Source organism: Homalodisca vitripennis, chromosome 2 (genome assembly GCF_021130785.1).
Source record: "Homalodisca vitripennis isolate AUS2020 chromosome 2, UT_GWSS_2.1, whole genome shotgun sequence".
In the NCBI taxonomy this organism is placed as follows: domain Eukaryota; kingdom Metazoa; phylum Arthropoda; class Insecta; order Hemiptera; family Cicadellidae; genus Homalodisca; species Homalodisca vitripennis.
Window position 1 is genome coordinate 102,414,874 of NC_060208.1, and position 20,130 is coordinate 102,435,003.

At 32.4% G+C, this 20,130-nt stretch overlaps 1 protein-coding gene across 10 annotated transcripts in view; it reads left to right on the forward strand.

Annotated features, from left to right (window-relative positions):
- LOC124354481 (G protein-activated inward rectifier potassium channel 3-like) overlaps window positions 1-20,130 on the forward strand; it is a 164,242-nt gene that overhangs the window by 89,603 nt on the left and 54,509 nt on the right. For 3 of the 10 annotated variants that reach the window (XM_046804965.1, XM_046804967.1, XM_046804968.1), the window contains exon 2: window positions 303-518. The exons of the other annotated variants lie outside the window; for them this stretch is intronic. In XM_046804965.1, coding sequence (XP_046660921.1) covers window positions 400-518 — 119 coding nt within the window. In that variant the 5' untranslated portion in view covers window positions 303-399. The remainder of the gene's footprint in view (window positions 1-302; window positions 519-20,130) is intronic. 10 annotated transcript variants of the gene reach the window in all.

A 20,130-nucleotide genomic window follows, 5' to 3' on the forward strand; every position in this document is an offset into this window, starting at 1 on the left:
TTGGTGCTGTCCATTAAAAAAATATGCATGTATTAAAATAAAAGAACAAAATTATTGACCTAATATCGTTTTGTTAAGTTTTAATTTTATATAAGCCTAACCTATAATACTAATACTTTAATATTTAAACAATCTTATTAGAATCATTAAAAAAAAGGAAACAAACGTTTTCTAATGAAAAATATTGGGTTTACTATCGAATGTAAGTAGTAATATAAATATTATATTATAAAATTCAATCTTATTTTCGATTCCTTGAATAAACATTAGCGCGTAATATCTTATAAAAAATTATTACTCAGATGAGACCTAATTAAAGCAATACTTCCGTGGCGAAGAATGGCGTATCAAAGACTGGTTATAAAATAAGGGCCAGTAGAATCCTCAGTGAGAAAAGAAATGTGCCCTGAATCGAGACAGTTATGTGTCCTTAATGGCGTGTCCTTTGCGGAGGATGAGGATCAGCTGATGGAGCAGCTTCCTAACAACGGGCGTCTTCCAAGGAGGCTGTCGTTGTGGTGAGTACTCATCTGGCGTAAAAACAATTTGTTAGCTCTGTACAAAGATATATCTACGATGGTAGTAACGAGGAGATCCTGTGTTACTGTAAATTTGCTGAATAAACATGAATTCAGGTGTGCTGTAAAATATTAATACAAATAAATCATATATTTATGAAAGATGAGAGCTCCAGATTACTAGTATCCAAGGTTTTGTTTATTTTTCAAAATGATTTAGTTTAATTTACTCCTAGTTTGAATTAAATTTCAACTATAAATAATAGAATATTAAAAATTCAAGTGCTTTACAAATGTTTTGCTATGAGTTATAAAACAACTCTAATTTTCAAGTTTTTTATGGTTAGGTTAAAATGAATTTTAGAGTATAATAATTTAGCTTATTAAGTGAAAAGGAAAAGAAATGTTTAGTTCCTCTTTAATTCCTGTGTATTTAAATAATTTTGTGAATCGTATAATATTACAAAATTACTTTATTTTAAATACAATATTTATATGTTTATAGCGAAATACATACGAATGTTTTGCAAAATAGATACTTTTTGCAAGTATTGATTCGGGGCAGAATAGGGGTGGGAGAGAGAGAGAGAGGCTTCACCGCAATTCGATTTGAGAACGAGCATAGGATAATTTAATGTAGAAGTCAAGAATACTTGTTGCTTCTCTGCTGTCAGAACAACATTATTTGGTTTCTAAAAGCACTGGAATGGTTTATTAGTTTTAAATATATCGTATTAAATTCAGTGATTGTACTTAAAAACATGAATACAAATATTGATGTTGATACAATAGTAATTATTATTTGTATAAAATAAATATCTTCCTCGTCACGTCTGAATCTCTTGTAATGGACTTCTCACGAGGGAAAGGAATATTGTCAATATGTTTGACAATGAGATAAAACAATGCTAGGAAAACACATAAGTTTAGACAAATACTCTGCAAAGAGACAGCTTATTTAAAGTTTTCTTGTTAATCACAGAACTCCCTGTAAAGTACAGACACATATTTTGTAAGAAACTCCAATTCTGAAAAATAAAGTATATTGCTCTTTCGTTATCTTTAACATATTCTATCCCAATTTTAGATAAACGGCAGTTACAAAATTATCCGGTTTAGTAACTACCAGTAAATAATAAAACTGTATTTATTCAAAACTGAATACTCAAATTTAATCCTTTACGTATAGTTAATTGTTCTTGTCCATTTTCAAATAATCATATACTCGTATGCTGAATTCTAATTAATTTCTTTTGTTTAAGATTAACAGTTTATGGAACAATGAAAACAACTCAACTAATTAAAACAAAACTTAGTGAACAATAATTTTGAATGATTATAAACTTTTCTTAAACAACATGGCAATATCTTGTTCTTCCTATTTAAGTTTCTTTTGAAATAATTCAGAAACCCAAGGATTTATTTCGATTAAATTGTAGTTTTCATAAAGATATTCCGTTTCTAAATATAGTTATAGATTTGATTAGATTCTTCAGACCAATATCAATTACAACACTCGTGTCAAAAATATTTATAGCCGTTGCCAAATATCAACAAGACATGTTAGTTTAGTTCCAGGCTAAGCTTTAAAGCTATTGTATAGCTGATTGTTTTATCTTCGGTTTTTGTTTTTACCTTATTTAGGCATTCGATATTGCTGATCATTAAATTCGTATGTAAACACTTAAACTACAGTACTAGTATTTGTGGTATCATGTTCTGGTCCCTTTCTATTTTATGGGTAAAACTTTACGATCGAATTATGTCACAATGATGAACATTTAAGTTTCTATTTTTAGTTTCTCAAAACTCAACATTTGTCACTTTTGTTCATTATTTAGCCAATTTTTTAAATTCTGAGTTTAAAAGGAAACATAATTCTATATCCGTTTATAATACTTCATTACAAACAAATGATGGATCATATTTTGTTACAACCTTCAATAAGTGAAATCACGCTTTTGAATTCATGAATAACTTAACAATAAAAAAAAATGGGTTATGTTATGAATTTTTAAGACACTTCCTGAAATATTTTTGTTACATGTGAATCAACAAAACATTTTGGTTGAGCTAAAAAAGCCTCTCCCTACAGTTGGCCAAAATTGTCGGCATTTTTTAACCTCTTGTTCATGCAATAACGATTGAACTGATTTTTCTGAACATGAAATGCTGAACAGACATAAATAACGGATTTATACATACTCGTACTATATTGACAAAACAAAGACTAGCAATATTTACCCAGCCGTACTAGAATGAATAAGGTAGGCTGTAGGAAAAACGAATCGTTCATGAGTTATGCGTATTTCACACATAATAAGTACGTTTTTAATACTCTTCTAGCAAATTATATGAAATCTCATTTCAACTTAGGTCAACTGCGTTGAGGACTCAAAAGCAGTTTTTGTGACTGTGACTATTTTGAAGGCAAGCATGTAAAGAAAATGTTTCCATTGAATTTTCAATAAAGTCTGTTCTGTTTTTTGCTAATGTGATAGTTTATTTGACAAAAAACACAGTATAAAGAAATAGTGCAAACTTTCTTGACAATGTAAAGGACGAGTTTTATTATCTCCGGATCCACACGATAACTACTAAACGAACTGAGCTAAAAGTTAGAAATTCCGAAGGAGTATCGCTATTCACATATCGATTTTTGGCGACTGTAGTCTCAAAGGGAGGACATTTTATAGAGCAAGAGTGTTGCTTTATAGCACATTAGCATCTATATTTAAAAAGCCAATTGTGGCCCTCCGCATTTCTTTCTACGAATTAGATGATCAAACAAATAATGTTGAGTGTATATTTAACCTAGATAAACTTTCAGGGTTTATTCAAGTCATTCTTAACAATTGAAAAAGCTTAAACTTTGATACAACGTTATCAACAGTAGATTCCAAAAACTGTTGCTTTAGAGAAAGCCAAAATGAGCTTACGTGTTTGTCATATCCATAATAATTATAATGTTATAAAAAACCTCTTTCCATAATAAGTAATAAATTAAAGTGTAAATCTACATACAAATTCAGGTCAAATGTCTTAAAAGCTACGGATAATAACTTTTTAGTGCAAATTATTCTTTAAATTCAATGGTCTGCCTCAATATTTTCGAAACTGACCCGAGTTCACCCATCTGATCGGGAGGATCCATGACTACAGTAAAGACAGAACACTAGAAGTCTCAACGAGACACATCCACAGCGTGATGTAGCTTAGGCACTACTATTGGCGGGATTTGCGCTTTTCTGCAGATTATCGCTTGATCATCACTTAATAAATTATTTATATTTAAAGGGTTTACTATCTGTAAAAAATTCAATTCTATTATTGGCCCAAAGTTTAAGAATATATTTATTTTGTTAATATAAAAAATATGTTTTTCTTTTAAATTATATGGAATTCGATATAATAATTACTATAAAATAAATTTATAATTATATATATATATATATATATAATTATAAATTTATTTTATAGTAATCAATACTCATAACGTTAGGGATTGAATTCAAATATTATCAAAACTCTGTCATTTCACGTGGATCACGTGTATTTGTAATCAGTTAAAACTACTAAAGATTGAATTCTTACAAGTTAATTTCCTTTAAAAAGCCCTTTAGAAAACCATGAAGAAAGCATGGCATATTCATTTCAAATGATTTTGTATTGTATTTAAAACCTTGAATCCTGTATTATATCCTATAAATGTTGCCCACATAACATATAATAATAGTAGCATAAAAACGCTCTCTGCAATAGTTTCTTTGAAAATGGAAAACGTTACTTTAAAATTACAAGACATTTGCAGTTAACCACATTGGCCAAATGGGAAAACTGTTTAATGGTTTCAATTCTAAGGCGAGTACACCACTATTAATAACTAAAACAAATAAACAGCCCACTGTTTATTCTAAATAGGAAGTGACGTCACAGAGCAGGTTTGCCAATCTCAATATTTCCCTCACTCACCCTTTTAACCCCTGACAGGGTCAGCCTGTCCATCAACCTCTGGTCAGTTCGCGAGCCATATTCCACCCCATTTGCACTTGGCAAAGCGTGCTGTTATGTTTACTTGTCGCGTTCAACGGGCAAATGTAAATAATCACTTCCTCCGCAATATTTCTTTGCTAGGAATAATACTTTCATGAGCTATTCTTAAAGAACATCTAAACATGCATTACCGTATTTACTTTAAGTAAAGTGTAATGATTACATTTGGCAACGTCTTAGAAAGTTTCTATGAAATAATTTTTACTTTTAACTCAAAAGCGTAGAAATGACGAATGATTAAAAAAATAAAACCAATGACATATCTAGGATTTCACAATGGGAGGAGCCAAACCCGTAAACTCATCCTACATTAATGATAAAGGATGTTTGGTTAATGAAAATGAAAATTTCGAGAAGTTTGTAAATAGATTTAACCAAATAAAAATGTTTTATCTTGAATTTTATGATCCTTTTTGCAATGTAATGTTTACTCCCATCAGTCTGTGTCCTTGTCTAATTGCTCTTTGAATTCCTCTGATTCGGATTGTAGTTTAAACCAAAATTCGTATATAAAAACGCGCTCTTATTAAATAAATTAAGGTAATAATTATTATCCTTTCAGGGCTATATTTATTAATAAAGTATAGTTATTGGTTGAGTTTTAGTGAAGTCCATCACTCGAGAGGGTGGAAAAGTTTCATTTCTGTCTGTCTACCCGCACGATATCTCCAAAACTAACTGGCCTATATGGACTTGAAAGTTTGCATAAAGCTTCCTTCTCTATAGCCAATTCTAATTTAGATGATGGTGCATGTCACCCCGTGGGATTTGGCTGAGTGTTAGAGAATATATTAACTTATGGGCTACCATTATGGCAACGAAAAAACATTATGGCAGAATAAATAATTAGTAAACAAAGTGAATACAGTTATTTGAGATTTTAACATCGACATTTTTATTCATGGAGTAAAAAGAAACAATGATAGGGTAAAAATCCAATGTTAGTCTGTGGCAAGATTTGATTTCAGCTTACTCTTGCGTCGTAGCATCACTTAAATCACCGGAAACTTTATTATTTGAACTCTGCTATGATGAACACGTGATGTTTAATGAACAAAAATGTGAATGTATCATCTTTCATACCTTGAGAAAGATTTCATCTGTAGACTTTAAATTTTGAATGAAACTTTCAACATAGACAGGAATGAGTACTTTAATGGTCCAAGTCTAACCATGGAATTTGGCTGAGCGTCATTGACGCCTGTCACTCAGTACGCTGACACAATTTCTTCTTTGTCTGCACCAGAGATGTAAACTTTTCTTTTCTGTATAAGTTTATGCCTTTCAATCTGTCTTCAAGACATCTCAAGAATGAAATAGCTGTAGATTTGAAATTTTGAAAGCAACCTCCGATTCTGAAGCCGTAGTGAAGCGTACTCCCACCTTGTACATAATTATCTAAACCTTTACGGTGTCTGTTTTTGTACTTGTCTTCGAGTTCGGACGGTTTCTGCCAAATGAATCAGGCTGCTTCAGCTTTGAAGTTCTTCTCGAATTAATTCTGGTTGCTTACTGAAATGTTTAATCCTTTGTTGTAAAATTATCCTGATTTAGAGTTCCTCATATTAAAAGCTGACTTTAAAAATTTAATACAAATGTTATGGGTTTTTTATCTTCCTATTGTGTACTATTGTACACTTTTTAAGACAACAAGCTAGAATACAGTTGAAATCATTCAACATAAAATATTCTCAAAATTAGAGTAAATTAATAATTTAGTACTTTTTATAAGAAACCCTTTATGTTATTTAAGAGTACACAAGTCCGGAAACCAAACTCTATGTTTCCATGGTAACGTGTAGTTTGTTTTTTGGCTTATCAGTTTTACTGGGTCAAATTTCATATTATAAAGTGGGAAATATATTGTTTTCATTGTTGCCGAAATTTACATATGCCACTGAAACAACTGTAATACAACTAGGGTGGAATCTCAATGTAATAACAGATTTCAGCACAACTGACATGGTTTCTTTTTGGATGCAGAGACTACAATAAAAATTATATTAATTTTATCATACGCTAATCCAGTTTAGTAGCTAATCCTATTTACAGTAAAAGGGATGGATATGGAGGCAGAGTACATGTTTTGATCGTTTTTGAGCCTGGAATTTCATCTAAATTGACAAAGACATATTTTTATCATTTGCCAATGCGCCTTAGTAGATGATTTTTTTGAGCAAAAGAAAATTGAGTTGTAGCCAGAACTCATATGTTCTGAAGTCGGTACATGGTTCTAGTCGCAGCGCACATCGTATGCTGTAGGTAGATATACAGTATATTATAGTTTAACATTATGATAGCTCGATCAATGCATTTTGAGTTTGGAATGTCACATGAACATTCTAAGGAACGAATGGCAATCCCTGTTGTTATTTATGGTAAGTTGAGGTTATACTCGTATCATAGCGTGTCGATGTTTCATCTTATATTGTTAACTGCCTGAATACTTTTATAAAACACTACTTACTGTGCAAGCTCAATACTCATATTGTAGCTTGTACTCAAGCTACAATATGAATTCGTAACTCATCATACTAGAGTAATGGGCTGACTGTGTATCTACATGAACTGATTAATAAGAATTTCATTTCATTTTTACTGGTTGCAAAAAGTGTATTTAGCTTGAGAATGATTTAGCTTGATCCATGAAACTAGACACATTATATTATCCCACGGCTGAGGGTTTACTTAAAACAAAATGTGTTGCACCAACACAACAATACAAACTATAACAAATAGAGAGTAGTACTTTTAAGTGGTTCTCTCTATAATTAGATGACATATATTATTATTTAGAGCTAAACGGGACTCGCCGTCGTATTTTAAGTCTGCAGACGACAAGAGGTGAGAGCTGGCAAAAACAAGGTTCAACAGACAGTCGGACAGACAGACAGGCAGACGGACAGACATACAGAACTGTTGCCAAGTTAGCTCAATTCCTTGTCGCTCTCACTCAATGTGTTACTGTTTTAAAGGTCTTGTGAATACAGACTAGTGAAATTTCAATATCGAAATTTAACCATCGATAGCGAATCGATCAGTGGTTTTATTAAATTTTAAGCAAATCGTTACCGTGCAAATTGTTATGGATTTTCATTTCCTGCATAACACAAAGATTTTTTATAAATTTTCAACAACAGATCTTTTGATTTGTTTAAATCTTCGATAGTCTAGATCAATAGTTGTCTACTATATTTTTTTCAATCTGTACATAGAACCGTCGATAAAGAGTTTATTTATTTAAATTTTAAGTATCCAATTGGATATGTCACATGTTTGAAACTTGAATTTCGATCAAATTGACAGCTGCTATAGGGATCATGTGCCACCATCTGATATTCTCAACATTTTTATTCCACATTTAGGACCATGCTAGGACCTAGTTATACACTGATTCTTCCCATAATAGAACAACTAATAGAACAAGTATACCCAACTGTACATTGTTATAATTCCCGGTAAATACCATAAGTACAGTTATTTACTTTCTGTGTGTAACACACATGTAGATACCATACGTTTCATTAATTAGTTATATTTATTAATTTTTTAGCCCAATGTTGACAATGACGAATATTTATTGTGGGGTATGTATTTCAAACGCAAGTATAAACTAGTTCAAATCTATAAGGGACTATCTGTAAACATAAACGTAAACATTTGTGAAATTGCAAAAAGTGTAATTATTGGTAGGCTTACCAAGAAGAAACCGTTGTTATACATTCTGATTGAATAATTGATACAGAAATTAGTTGTTGTTGGGCGGGATCTGAGTTAAATATCTCACTTACCGGATGAGAACGCTAACCTTTACAACTATTTCCCATTTAACTGCTTTTTTCTCACTAGTGTTTAGTTGATAACAAAACACAGGTGTGATCGGGAAGCCAAGTACCTGCGAGATTTATACTTGTTTATTGGCAACATCCTAATAATCTGTTCCTGGCAGGACCTTCAATAGAAGTAAAAGCTTCGTTGAAATTGAATATGATATAACAAATAATGAGGTACTGATGTAGTATCAACACTGAAGAACAACTAAATTTATTTCATACAGGCATGCAACGTGGTATCGTGCGAGCTTTGACTAGGGCCCTAACACGAATACCATATATTTTAAAACACAGTACTAAAAGTATAAAATTGTTTTAAGGTAAGTTGAGGTAATTTTAAAAACTTTAAATCTAAGTGAATAAGCCGAGTCAGTAGATACTGTGTTTAACACGCAAATTAGTCTCAGTTTCCTCCCACAGAGAGCAGAAGTACCTCGTGCTCCGGTAGCCGCCGTGGCGCGGTGCCACTACCTTCGTAATGGCGTCTGTCATCTAGCTTATTATTCATTGTTATTTTTTGAACGTCTTTGACGTCGCCAGATTCTTTTTTGAGGTCTCCGTTCGTTACTCTAGCACTATCATCTTATTTGTTCGAAATCGGGCTGGGGATTTTGAAGTCCGTCACTACCGTCAAGCTGCCAAAAGAAAATTCACGGTTTTAAGTGTATTTATGTAAAATAAATTGTAAAGTTATACAGTATAAACGTTATCTATCAAAACAACTGACCATTTTGTAGAATTTCAGAGGGGCACTCCAAATTCCTACGATGTTAGTTATTTTTCACTAAATATTACAAAAAACCAGAGTACTATAATATACGAAGGATCCAGGTCGAATAAATCTCCCATTCTCATTCTTCCTTCAAAATAAAAAATTTCTTCTCGGAACTAAACAACTTTGTATTTAGAACTCATTTCCTCACACATAGACATACAGTCTTCGTGGGGAAATAATGCTCTTCTTTATATTCTATGTATTATAGCTTGAATATTTTATGAGAAAAATAAGTTTTATGTGTTTTAATTTGATTTTGATTTAAATTTTAAGACGTATAAAATACTTACAAAAATAGTTTTCAGAGGCGACTAATACAGTATTATAATAACAACATATTTTCTTTGAGTTTTTAAGTAATTACTTACTAACCAAAATGTCATCTCTCATCTATTCCCAAAATTTCATATAAAAACTTTCAAGAATGATTTGAGCGTTTAGAATTATATTTTTTGTTTAATGCATATTTTCTAATTTAAGTTTACGAAGAAAAATATATAAGTGAAATTACAAATTTTCGTGAATTTCTATTATTAATGTAAAACTCATTAGGTTCTACACTGTTATTTAGAATTCTAACTAACCAATCTGATCTTTTTAATCAGTTGCTGAATCTGAGTTTCCGAGTTCCAAGGAAAAATACTGTTCAAGGAAAATGTCAACTTGTTTTATTAGCTTCTCAGCCAAATCCAGACTACAGACTCACAACAGTGCAGAGCTCGAGGCGCGCGTTGGGCGGAGACTTATTCCCGCATATATCACCCACTGAGCCGCGACAACCTTATTTTCAAAACAGACTTCACTGTGTCACACTCGCCGCACGTGACACCAGCTCCCACATTCCGACACAGCCCTGCGTCACACGTTTCCTATTGTTGAGGTCGATCGGCTACTGACGTCACAGAACATATTGTGTTCCACGAGTCCCATTGTAATTATAATTTTGTTTTTATTTTAGCTCACATCACACTATATTTTTAATTAGTTTAATTTATAAGAAAGTATCTTTTTTGAATATTTACTTTTACAATTTACTTCGTTTGTAAAATTACTCAGTCGTTTTTTTGTGTGCTTGCGTATTAGTTTTTACATAGTAGGTCTGATTAGAATTATTATTTTGGTGTACCTTTAAGTACTTCCAGCCATTTAAAATATTGATTAACTATAAGTGAAAGATCTTGAATACATGCTTGACAAACTGGTACAGGATAAGTATTTTCAGAATTCTCAAAACAACTATATAACGAATTAGTCCTTTTAGGAAAGTCCAGTCAACACCGTAGTAAAAGTAAGGTTTTATACGATTTTCTTATTTATCTAATTTACAAATATGATTCCCAAAAAGCCTTTTATTTATTAACACAATTGAGTTTTTATAATGGTTTCTAACAAAAAAAAAAAAAAAAAAAAAAAAAAATAGCTTGAAAAAGTAAGAGAGCTTTTAAAACATGTTTATCCTATTAAATGACTAAAAATGGTCTGCGTTGTTTGAAGAGTCTCTTAAAAATATGAAATAGCGATTTAAAAATATAAATAAAGTATGGTGACCGAAACCACTTGCCAACATAGATTTTCAATTACCTTGTTGGTGAAGGAACAGTTAATACTTTCTAAAGAATAAAAAATATTTCAACGTTTTATCAGTGTTCATTCTCCAAAACTTTGCGTCAGTAAAAACCAATAAAGTAAAAAATTGGTCTTCTTTTATCAGATGAGTGAAGTTAAACCATTAATGGTTTTCTTTTTGTTCCTGGAACTATAATGTTTTGCTAAATGTCTGCTGCTCTTTACAGATACAGGTTTATAGAGTTGAGATATAAAAAGTTATACTTCTTGTCTTTTTCAATTTTTTATCTCATATTGTTCACCAAGATGTATTTTATTATCCATGTTCGTGTCATCATCACGCAAACGAAGTCAAACGTCTAGTTGTACATCGGGTATTTTCATGGTGCAATAAAAGCTAGAAAAATGTTAAAATACTCCAGAACGGGTGACACAAAGCAGAAACACGCGATAGCTGTCTGCACTGTGCGACTACAGTGAACTCACTAAGATGCAAACACTCATGACAGAGGACCAAGGAAGCGGTGACATATAGTAGAAAACACCAGAACTATGCGCGCGCGTGGTTGTCATATGATTGGTTCTTGCGCAATATTACGCCAGACAACAAAATAAAAGAATAATAATATAAACTATGCGTAATATTACGTCAGTAGCACACTTTACACAATCGCTATAGACGTAATATTGCGAAACCGTGAAGGGGTTGAATAAGAATATCTCTCCAACATTATCTGGGGACTTACATCTCTTCCACCAAAAAAACGATAGTGGTAACCTGTAATAATAGTAGTAATAAGTAACCATGCTCGTTGTGGTTTAACGTAATATAGAATCAACCGACCCAAAGGATAAAATTATTAATAGTCAAATATAATTATAAAGTAAGGAGTTGCCGTTTACATTAGACCTAAACTTTATACGTACATGGTTAAAAAATAAATTGAATATATTGAATCATATTATTGACAAACTTATTCGTATATTTGAAAGTATCTCTTTTAAAATGAAAAAAAAACTTACTCCCTAAATTATATTGCCATTTCCATTGTGTCACGTCAATACACAACCAACTTGACTAATTATTTATCTAAAGTCTTTACTTTAAACTTCATAAGTATTTCTCCTTAACGTTTTAAATGTTTTAAATATTTTTATTATATATTATTTACAGCTCTTAATGAGACCTATTTTTTACTATTTTTAAGAAATAATGATGTTAAATATGAATTATGAACACCGAAAAGGCGTGTTTGGTTAAACTAAAAAGAACAACAAACTAGTTAAAAACAACAACCGACAATTAAATGGTCGCAGAACAGCTATAAATCATGTCGGACAAATTAATGAACACAAGGAGAGGAGAACAAGAACATCAAAGCCGAACTGACCGGTCAGTACTAGGACTAAAATACCTCTCCGGTGTAAAGTTGTTGGACGTGTCTTCACAATAGTCGTTGGGCAGGACTGTGTGTGTGTGTGTGTGTGTGTGTGTGTGTGTGTGTGTGTGTGTGTGTGTGTGTGTGTGTGTGTGTGTGTGTGTGTGTGTGTTTGGGTGGGAATTATTGTTGCGGACCTTCTACCATCCTCCCGCCATCACCCCTGTAGCCAATCGTCCAACTCAAAATAGAATCGATCAACTATTCTTGTCGACTTGATTCCGTTGAGTCGTATTGTCACAGGGACCTGTTCTCTGCAATTTGTTCAATGTTTTATGATTTGGATCTTGCCTAATTGTTTTAATTTTGAATATTGTGTATAATGATAAGAAAAAGAGAGTGCCTATTTTACCGTAAAAATTCAGATGGCTCCCTCATGTACTTTATTAAAATAAATAGCTCGGTAAAAAAGAAAATAGTGTTCGCATAGGATAAACAGTTCAATAAATCTGACCATTTTTATTTCTTGAACCCCTCCAAGATTTTACATATCAATATTTGAACTACTAAGAAAATTAAAACGTTTTAGCAAAATCTTTCTGCCATAATGGACGTTGTATATAACAATCTTTACATTCAATAGATCTACACCATGAAAATGTATCTAATACTACTACATTTTTAATTAAAAAGCTGTCGTTTTAGACACAAGACGTATTTTATATTCATACCGGTGTGGCTTTAATTAAATTCGGTATAATAATACTAATAATATTTTAAAATTTTTTAAATCATAATACATTATTTTTAATCAATGTAAAACAGTCATAACGTTTTTAGAAAATATATTATTAACATGTAAATGAATTGTAAAGTATTTTAATAACAAAATTGAATGTACCCATGTGCCAGATTTGATTGCGATTATGATGCATCTGAAAATTTAGTTGGCTGAGCGTTAGCAAAGTCTATCACTCATGACGCTGGAAAACCTTCATCTCTGTCTGTCTATTTTTCTATCTGTCCTTACGGGATCACGAAAACGAATTGACTTATACAATTGAAGCTTTTAATGAATCTTCGTTTATATGTTAAGAACACTGAGTTCGACGATGGTGCATGTCATTCCATGGGATTTGGCTAAGCGGTAGCAAATATTGTCACATTAGTCTTATGGTTAACCATTAAGGTAACGATAAAATAACAGAATTTGTAAACAAACTAAGTAAAAATTTATGAGGTTTGAACATGCTACGTATTAACAAATGTAGATTATTCAGACTATAAAAATAAGAAAACATAAAGTGGAATCAATATTAAAAGTCAGAGATAAGGTCTGATTTCAGTGCACTCCTAGTTGTACAGTATCCTTCCTTACAGACCAGGTGAACTTTTATTATTTAAACATTAGTATACAAAACCTAACTCAACAAACAAATCGCATTGTAGGCTGCCACAATGTTTTTAGTCTGCCGAGGGGATGTAAAAGTTTCCTTTCTGTATGAAATATATATCCGTCTATCTGACCACAGGATATCTAAAGAATAAAATGAGAAAAAACTTGAAATTCGCTTCAATCCTAACGAAGTGGCACGTGGTGTAGTGTACTGCTACCTTGTCAATAGTTAGACTTCTTACATAGTCATCTGCAACTTGAATAGTTTAAAATGTACAAATAATAATAGACAATTTAATTATTAAACTTGATATGAGCCACACATGCATAAAAATGTTTTCTTTTTTTGGATTTAACTGTGGTTGCTTATACATATGAAACTAAAACCACAAGGACCTAAAAGTTTAGATATAATTATCGGTTTTATTGCATTAATACAAAATTTAAATGAGCAACCGTTTGAATCTGACACCATGACGCTCGGGCATTTGAGCCTGCATGGACGCACGGTCGTGTTTGTGTTTGCATGGCAGAAAACTCTTTGCTAACGCTTATCAACATTTATTAATCAGCACTTTGCAATGGTTTCAAATGAGCCAAAATACGACATCGCTATTTTAAGTTATTGACTTTTTAATTATCAGTTATAAACAAGTCGAAGATTAATAAGTCGTTAAACTGTGTTTATTTTGCCAGCACGCCAAAGGGTAATTATTAGAGAAATATAAAAAATAATGAGGAGGAATGCGATGAAAAGATATTTTCTTAGGTAATTGCGAATAGGGTATTTTACGCAAGCGGCCGAAGGGAACATTTGACTTCAAGATTTGTATCCCAGTAAATGTTTGGACCCAGACGTAAACAAGATCGTCGTAAACCTGCTGTTGTGTCACAACGATGACAGTTGGGAGGTTAAGTATTGTTCTAGTTTTGACACGACAAGTGTCTGTCCGTATAAACCCGCCCATTTAACGTTTACTGCGTCATACACAGTAGAAGCGTACTTTGGCAAACTCTCAAAGTCTCTGGTGGAACAGAGTTTTTCCTTCTTTGTTTCTTCTCCATCAGAGTTGTGCTCGGTTGTTAGTCGTTAATGTCTGATATTAGATGGGTGATATTTTTACTTAACCAATACTTTTTGCCAATAACAAAGATTAGTAAGGATGTCGAAGGAAATGGCACATAGTGGGGCTTGTACTATAAGATCTATAATCTATCTTCTATAATCTACGTAAACTTGGATGACGGGATGGATTACCTAGCCGCGGAGAGTATCTGCAGCTGTGGTGGTCATTGGCTGAGGGTTAGCGAAGTATATTACTCAGGGGCTAACAACATTTCTCTTCTGTCTGTACGCACAATATCTCGGGGTAAGACTTACATATTTTAAATATTGTCTAAATATTCATTTCTGTACAGGTAACATCGAGTACGAAAATAGTAGATGTTCCTCCACGGGGTGTACTTATCTTAAATGTCTGCAGAGATAACTCGAAAAAGGAATTGAGTTGTAGACTGTGTTGAGAAGAAATTGTATGTAAGCTAATTTATACATAAACAATGCTTATGGTGCATGCTCTTATCGCAATGCTTAACTTTCCGCAGAATATCTAGGAACGATTTTACCTGTAGACTAAATTTAGCATGAAACTTCATTTATTCATAGGCAAAATTGTTTGATGATGTCGCTGCAGTGAAACTTGTAACGCAACACGTGATCTGGATTACCCACTCTTTATTTTATTGTACGAGTGCAAACCCGTGAAGAACCCCACGCTCTAAGATTATCAAACCTCGCGCTGCGTAAGAGTGCACGGCGAGAAGAGAAACTTATCAGCATTGACCTTGTAACAGCTGAGTCTGCATTAGTGATACGGTTATTAACAGCTGCTCAATTATTACTAACCAATTATTGCTGTTCATCTCATAATTGATCACTTTCACAGAATACAAAACTCAGACACTCTAATTAATACACGAGTACCAGAATTTATTTCTTTGTAAGTTAGCGTGCTAAAATAACGATTTTGTGGTTTTATTCATACATTTACCTCGATAGTTTCATGTGAAAGTAAGAGGTTAATGATTACCAACGTTTGGTATTTTTACTGGTTGCATTACTATGTGATATCCTTAATAATGTTTGATGTTTGGTCATGTATTGTTTAGAATATTATTAAAGTTTTTTTTCCAGTATAAGATAGTCGATATCGGCTTTTGATATTTTGCTACTACAGGTCACAGTAATGGTGATTGTCGGTCCCAATATCCCACTTTGCACAGCTTGGTAGCCAAAGTATTAAAATTATATGCTATAGCTAGAGTAGTAGGCCCTACTAGTATTTAAACTCTTTAAATTACATGAAGTAGAAGCGTAATAAACAAGTCATAATTTGTGCACTGTTTTACTAAAAAGTAATATAACTGATACAACCAAAAAACTTGTTTAATTATTTTAATAATTAAAAAACTTTTAAAGCTATAAAAATAACAAGTATTAAAATCAAAAGTTACACATTTAAAGACAATGAAAATTGTCATGTGATAACAAACATTAACACATCAGAAAATTAAAAATTTTCATAGTTACGAGTTGATTGTCACATGTCACAAACATGTTGTCTTCTATATTCTAAAAGAGTTAAAATTGTGACAGTTATCTCATTTAAAAATAGCCTTATTGCCCAGTTATTATATCAATAATGTCTCCACTCAGTAAAATTGATGAACACATTTATATAGTTTCTACATAATAACAACCCCTTCTCAAATAAACAGGTTGGATTCACACAAAATAAATCAACTTTTTACCATCGGTGGTGACGAATGTGACTCCACGTCTGGACGCTTGTATAAGGCCTGCGGGTGGCTTGTCAGTGTCAGTTACCAAATAATTAGGGCAAAGCTGGATATGATAGGTGTTCCAGGAGTAGCCATGGAGTATTATTTGTACAAAAGAATGCAGTGTGTCGACCTTTTCACTATGTGAGTCTTATATGCCAGCCAATTGTAACTAGTGTCCCTCGCGGTTCGGTATCGGAACTCTTGCTGTATAATATATAATTGAATGATTTTAATTCTCCTATCGAACCTATGGTGCTGATATAGTCATTCATTTTGGGTTTGACACGGTTGAACAGCTTGGAATAAACTTCACTCTAGTCAAATTTATCGGTATCTTAAGAACTTCAATCTTAAAAATTTGAATGTCTTGATGTGTCTCTTTCTATTTATTGGCTCTCAAAAGGTTTGTCTCAAAAACATTTTTATTCGGGTGTTCATTAATTATCATTTGCTACATAATAAGAATGACTCAATATCTAGGTATCATCGTGGAAAAACTCTAAAATAGAACTTACATACTGATTTTGTGTCAAAAAGAGTCTCCTCCGAATTATGTTTACTCCGATAATTGCCTAAATGCAAAAGTACTAATTTTGTTAAAACTTGGTTACCGTGATATGTTTAGAGCAAAATACATCATGATATTGTCTGGGGCAGAACAGCTCAGTCCCATGTAAGTAGACGTTTTAAATTCAGAAACGGGCAGTTATAACCATGACCAGTTTACGTAGGGATTTATCATGTTGGCAGGATATTAGGGAATTGTCTATTCTCACCTTCCCGCCTCTCATCATACTGGAAACAACGTTTTCCAAGTTTTGAGAGAATGTTGCACACAACTCTGATGTACATAGGTTAAATACAATGATTAGACATTACCTTGGACTTGGAGACGTGAGACTTGTAGACTGCAAGTTTCCGCCTGACTACAACCAAATTTTGGCGCAGTCTTATTTAGTAAAACGCCTCATGACATAACATATGTTTCTATCTCGGTGGTTTCAAGAGAAGGCTCAGACCTTGTCAACCATGTGCTTTATACGGTGAGGGAGTTTCCATTTTCACGACATAATACAGAAACTTTTGACCGTAAATGTGGAATATGAAATAATTCATTACATGACAAACATCACTTTATTGAAAAGGAAAAACAGTAACCTGTTGTTGGGATCCATACATTCTTAAAAAGTTTGGTCTGTTATATTATCCCAGCAACCATTGTAATTAATGCATCTATCTAGCAAACAACTGACTTGGCCAAAGGTTTGGAATTAATTAACTCCTCAGGACAGTTGAGGATACAGAATTAAATGTGTGGCACATCATTCGGTGTATATTTGAGTGTATGTAATAAAAAAGTCTCCCACTTTTATTTATTTATTTTAATTTTAGGAACATTACCTAATGAACATATCACCTCTATTGCTCTAAAATAGTGCAAGTTAGAATTTCTATAAAACACCCATATATCCATTACAGTTCGACTTTTTTTAAGTCGGACTCGAAAAGTCATCGTAATTTTGTTTTGGGCATGCAGGTTGTTGAAACATGTTTCTGATACAATAGCTTTAAATTATTATAATAACTTTAACGTTGTCTATGAAAATTTACCAAATTGTAAGGTATATCAAAGGTTACAGTCCGAGTGTTTATAGGTTATGTGCAAATTCCTTAATTTTATATATACTTTATAAATTTATACCTACAAGATTAGTTTTGAACTTATCATTTACTATAAGGATAACTATATTAAAATACCTTTACTTAAAGTAAACAGCATTTTTATTGTGTCTGTTACAAGATATATATAGTAATAGACAACATATTAAAATTAACAACATATTTACAAATACAAATCTAAATTATAAGTGTTATGTATGTAGCCCTTTTTTGGTCTGTGAAGTAGGCTTAATTTTCGGTTATCCGTTTTTTAGATGGACGATCTGAAGCTATAACCCGGAACCTTTCATCTCATTACTTTATGCTAAGCACAGACGATTATTTTTAGCGTGAAAAAAGAAACATGTCCGAATCGGGATTCGAACCTGGGTCCCTGGGGTGATACTGTACACCACTCAACTTAATCGGGCACCCCACGGCAATATAGATACATATGGGTATTGCGGGTATTGCAGATATAGAGGCGCACGGCGCTGCGCGCCACTGTTAATCATTCACATTATCTTTATTGTTATTGGCATGTGATCTTTATTTTGTTTATGGTTACGCTTTATGCACACGTTCAAAATTGGATTAATGCCAACTGAGAGAACAGTCTTTCATAAGTAATCAATAATCATTGAATGTTAATATTAAAATAAAATAGAGTCTACAATGAATTGAAATATCCTGAGCTAGAACTGTAAATGAAAAGATTGCCATTTAATTTACTTTCAGCATAGTTAGTATGATTAACTTACTATTCATATATTTAAAATGCAGTTTAGAAGTAAATAATTTCCATGCCAGAGCATCAGTATTCGTATTTTTAAGTATGGCTTATGCGATGAAAGATAGTATAATGATGGCAGTGAAAAAGCTTGAAATCTTCGGGACTACTGTAAAATAGTCAAGTGTCCGTCTCACATGTTTTGGATACATTAAAAAAATAGATATGAGAAAAAATAAATTTTATGAACTCTGAAATTTTTTTCGTTTTACACTTTTTATGAAAACTATAAGGAAACTATCGAAATTTTGAAATATGGAAACTATTCTTAAGGAATCATGCAAAACTACTCAGGGCCAATAAGGTCTTTCCACGCGAGAAAATATTCTTTCCAAGAAGAACGCCAAATCACGAATAATCAGTGTTTACAAAATGACCTTATCCAAGCTAATGCATTATTTATAATTCTATAACGCGTTATCTGTGTCAACAAAATAACAATATCCACCATATCAAATGCTCTCTAAAAATCAAGGTAAATTGCTGCAGTAAACATACCTTTATGTAACGACTCAGCAATATTTTGTATATGACTTTTTATGTCGATATTAGTACCGTTTTCAGGTAAAAACCCAAATTGATTATCGGCTATTATTTCAGCGTAAACATATTCCAGTAATTGACACTTTATAACGGACTCAAATTATTGTATTAATCAAAGCTATAGAACGGTACGATGACAACTCCTGTGGACTCCCAGACTTAAAGACAGGTACAACAGTTGCGACATTACAAGCATCAGGGAACACATCCTGCATTAACAATTATGAAAATATATTAAATAATACAGGAACAAAAATATTTAGATTTTTCTTTATAGCCATTATATTGATGCCACCTATTCCAGAGTTATTTATTTTCCATTTATATTTTTATTTCTTGGATACAGTTTTCTGATACCCAAAAGTCTTCTAAACAAGTTAACTGTGGTAAACTTGCTCATAAAATAAATCATAACCAAAACATTCTTTCCTCAACTTAGCTGTAATATATTTACAAATTATTCATTAAATTTCTCAGCAATGGTGATTTCATTCCTTTTTATGTCCTTCAACACCCCCATTGCAAAGTACTTTATTTATTTTACTTTTTTTCTTATGCATCCTTTAAAATTTTCCAATTTTCGCTGTATCTCTATTACTTTTTTCTATCAATGAGGAAAATATTTCAATTTAGCCTGCTTGATCTGTTTACATAGCATTCTACACAAATGATTGTCGTACAGAAGCGGTAAGTAGTAAGCGGTGAGTGGCTGCTGCGTATTGGTGCTGTTACTGCGGACAATCTACATAAAATCAATAATCAATTATTTATCCA